The 4,376-nt window shown below is 47.7% G+C and overlaps 1 protein-coding gene across 1 annotated transcript; it reads left to right on the forward strand.

The window, feature by feature from the left end:
* Positions 1 to 583: 583 nt before the first annotated feature.
* NGA_0687900 (uncharacterized protein) lies at positions 584 to 2,899 on the forward strand (the record flags this gene model as incomplete). Its single annotated transcript, XM_005852716.1, has 4 exons — positions 584 to 2,212; positions 2,276 to 2,281; positions 2,355 to 2,792; positions 2,852 to 2,899. The coding sequence occupies exons 1-4, from the start codon at positions 653 to 655 to the stop codon at positions 2,897 to 2,899; spliced, it is 2,052 nt and encodes a 683-aa protein (XP_005852778.1). The 5' UTR covers positions 584 to 652.
* Positions 2,900 to 4,376: the final 1,477 nt, after the last annotated feature.

The raw sequence follows: 4,376 nt of genomic DNA on the forward strand, positions 1-4,376 counted from the left end.
GCCACCAAATACCGCCACTTCGATTCACACAAACTAGGCCATCCCAGAGCACCAGACTACTTTTTACCACAAGACAAGAGTTCAGTATCGTTGCCCGAAAGTTTGATTCCTTTTATGGCGATAACTCATGTATTCCTTTCTTGCGAAGAAACAAATGCTTTCTTGAGAAGAATTATTTTCTTTTCTTCCCAAAAAACGTTTTCTCTTCCCAAGAAAACTTTTCGTGGGTGGCTGGTCAGGAGATGAAGAAAAAAAATCCTTTCTTAAAGTAAATATTTTTTTTTCCTTGAGGATGAAAAGCTTTCTTGTGTAGCTGGTCAGGAGACCAAGGAAAAAAGTCTTTCTTCAAGTAGAGAGAATATTGTTTCTTGAAAAAAAAGGAAAATTTCTTCGTCTATGTCGGGCATGACTTTCTGCGCTAAGAAAAAAAAGTTTCTCTTCGAATAATTTTTCTCTTCTCTTCTTCGCCGAAACCGAATCTCTTGATGGGTAGGGTTGAAGAAGATTCGCGCTTCCTACACCTCTCGGGTAAGGGTTATGGGGGCATTCCGGCCCATACTGATACGTCAAAACATTGTCACCATGTTTACACTTGCAATATAAACAGTTGTCATTACAGAAAGCTTGTTCTCTGCATTGGAATACCTGGTACATGGCGCCCCTCAGGAGGGTGCATCGCCTCGTTCTATGTCTTTTCATGGCACTCTGGCCTTTTATGGTCAAACCGCAAACGTCTACCGGTTCTGGCATGCGATCTCGAAGCCTCGGCACCACTTTTGGGGAAAGACATCGCAGTCTCGAAATGATGGCAGAAAGGTTTGCAATGTCCACCGCATTCCAACGTGCAGATCGCCCTCGACGTCAACTCGGCACCGCCATGAACCAGAACAATGGCTTCAAATCTGTGGGAACGCCAGGATGTAAGGATACATTTGATAATGTCACTGATGGAAGCCATGCCCTGAAACGCGACATGCTCCAGCAACGGCGTCAGAGAAGGTTTATCAGTAAGAGAAAGCTTAAGAAGAAGCTTCAAGAGTGTGAGGCAAGCCTTCAGGAAACCCAGGCTACCTTGAATGCACCGAGCTTCTTGTTTATTCAGATGGCGCAATCCTGCACTCTTGAGATGACAGCGGGCAGGTATTACCTTAAGTCGTCAGATATGGATATTGACACATACATGTTCTCGGATAAGCCCTTCCGGTACGCATCTACGTTGCCAACGAGCTATTTCGTCGGATACCTATTTGACGAGATCTTCGCAGACGAGAAACCAAACGCTGGCTTCACCTTCAATGTGTACAACAACCAGTCGGAAGCATCGTTTGAAGGGCCACTCATATCTATCGTGCTGAAATCGCAGGAGATCAGTCTTCAAGACGACAAGACGACCATGGTCGTCTACGAGCTCGCGCAGTCAGCGGAACAGGTTAAGGCTACACCTCTCTCAGCTTTCTTCCCTGTCATCGATCCCGATGGGAGCGCATCTTTGACCTATGAGCTATGCTCCATCTTCATCGACGATGGGGAGGAGTCTGTAAGACGGAGTGATTCAGTAACGACTGAGAAGAATTTTTTCCAGCCTCTTCTAAGCGTGGAGGAATCTGCAAAACGGGTTAGTTTCGCTGCGTCCGTTGTCGAAAGAGGCCCCCCCGGCCCAAGTCCAGCTCCGGGAGGTAATGTTCAACCTACCCTGAGGAGGTATGCGAAAGTTTGGCAGTACAAGAATGGAGAGGGCAAGAGGGAAGGAGGAATAGATGCGAAGGACTACCTCAAGGGCGCTGCGGGCCTTGCAACGTCGGCTTCCAGTTTCATTGAAAAATGCAAATCGAAATCCAAAGGCTGTGATTCAAGAGACATCGTATCAGGCGTGTCGAACATGTTTCTCTCCTTCTCCTTTGTGGTCGGGGCCGCCTTCCCCCCTGTGGGTATAGCTTTAACGGTAGTGGCGTCCGTCGGTCTTCTCATTTCTGCCCTGGCGTTGGACAGTAGCTTCGCAAGCGTAGTAGACAGGACCATCACCCCGTCCATTATCCAGGGGGAGGTCAACAAAGCACTTAGAAGCTTCACTGCATCCTTAGACGTTGAAGTGCTCGCATCTTTCACTGCTTTCTTGCAGCTTGACATCGACTGCTACGTCAGGCGCATAGGCTGCATCGGAAATATTGCCAAACAGAAGGGTGCTGCAGGCCAGCAATCCATCGACAAGCAGGTAAGGTCACTCGGGGACAAGTCATCAAAAAAGCGTTATTGCGTCACTGACGCAGAGTCACAGGGTCCTGTTCGTGCATGCAAGTGTGGTGGGTATTCTTCGAGTACCTGTACTCACGAGACTTGCGTATCAATTCCAACAGATTTCTTTGTGGTATTGGCAAGAGTATCAGCCAACATGGACCGGCACATATCAGCCGGCACTTTTGAGTATCGATGCAAAGTACAGTACTTGGTTTGGCTCCAACGAAAATGGACTGCGCACCAACATCAATAAGTGGGTCAGCGAGTGCGATAGCATGTGTAACGTCTTGACATCTGAACTCTTAAAGGATGGAAACAACCTTCTGGACAAATGCAAGAATAAGATAACGGATGCTAGGACCAACTGGAAGAACTTGAATGCTTTCGCGAATGCCTATCTCCAGATGGCTACAAAGCTGATGAGTTTCATGGCGCAGAGCATAGTGCTCTTCCAGTCTTCCTCGTATTGCGATCCTGAAAAATATGACCCAAGCGTCATCAATGAAAGGTGTTATTGGAACAGTGCCATCGACAACCTATCTTCCAAGGTGTTTGCAGTACAAAGTCGTGCGCTTTTTCTCGCCAAAGTAATGGAAACGGCCGAAACGGAATGCAGTTCAACAGCACACGGATGGCCCTTCTCGCAAACCTGTTCTACGAGTAGCTGCAATTACAAGTGGGGCGTGATGATGATGACATCTGACTGGGAGAATTATCTAGGAGAGACAAATGAGCAAGGTAAATTCGTCAAGCTGGACCAGTCATTTTACAGGTCAGACGCTAGGAAGACGTGTCAAAATGACTACGACGCATGGAATAGTCCCCTAGGCTTTGGATACGGAGGCCTTTATGCATTTAGAGGTTATGATATAATTAGAGGCCCATGCGATATTATCGCCGACAGAGTAAGCCATGAAGGTAATCCATTTGGAACCATTACTTTCGGAGCCGTTCCGAATTTCTGTCTGAACCAAGACTTCTCCAAATGCATGGCGCTCATGGGTGACGAGAATCTTTGGGGCATAGACGTGTCGTTCTCCGATGATCCCTTGGTCAAGTATCCCGCAAATTTAGTGTGCGGCACTGCTGTCATGGGTGCGCACAATGTTCAAAGTAAAGAAGAATGCTGGCGGAAGTGCTTCGACAGCCCTTCGAATTTGGAGCCTATCTTCTTCTTTACAATTATTGGGGTTAATAGATGCTTTTGCTATTCTACATGGTAAGTAGTGTTGCACGAGTCGTCGTTGATTTTTCATTGCCCAGGCTCACCATCGAATCGTTATGATAAATCCTTAACCACAGTCCTGTAGCGTACTCGAAGAACGCACAGTCGTATGCAGTCCTACGCCCGCCTCCTCGATAGTGAGGGCATAGGGGGTGGTCAACAATCGAAGGGCTCATCGATGAAGACCGGGAAAGTCGCCTTATGAGTTCGAGAAGCAAGAGGAATCACAGGACAAACGACTGGAGTGGTGCAGCGTTTTTTCACTGCCTTTTTCTTCATCCATTTTGGGTCCCCATCCCAGATGGAGAAGGTGGAAGAACAAACAACTATAGAGAAGAGTAAAGAAAACTAAAACATGCTATCCCATCCTGCAGTCGTATCCTATCGTGGACTGGATGGAGCCATTAAGATGCCGAAGTTCACTTATGTGCTTGAAAGACATGATTCTTCTTCCCATTCCTTGTGGGGAAGGAGACAGGCCCATTTGTCAATCCCATTTACAGACGCCGATATCAATACTTATTCAGTCACTCAAAGCCTTAACCAACCGAGATATCGACACTTATTCAAAGCAGTGCAAACCCTTTACAAACCAACATTTTAAGCAACCCCCTCCCGACCTCTCCCTTCTTTGTGCTTCTTCTCCTCATTCCCCCTCCCGGAGAGATTGTACACTCCCACAGCTTCAACAATTCATCGTTATTGGGACCCCTTGCTCCTCCTCACACCATGTGCTGCTTTCATTGTACGATTGTCGTCGATAGAAGAGGACATTGGTGCTCTCGCACTGGGGGCACGTCGCCCCCTCCCCCTCCTGATCCGCCGCCCTCCCCGTCGCTTCCTCGTAGATCACGTCCGAGAAGACATGAGCAGAACTGTAGCCTAAAATGTTCTTCACCTCCACCGCCCAGGCCGA

Source organism: Nannochloropsis gaditana, assembly GCF_000240725.1.
Source record: "Nannochloropsis gaditana CCMP526 unplaced genomic scaffold scaffold996, whole genome shotgun sequence".
NCBI classification, from domain to species: Eukaryota; class Eustigmatophyceae; order Eustigmatales; family Monodopsidaceae; genus Microchloropsis; species Microchloropsis gaditana.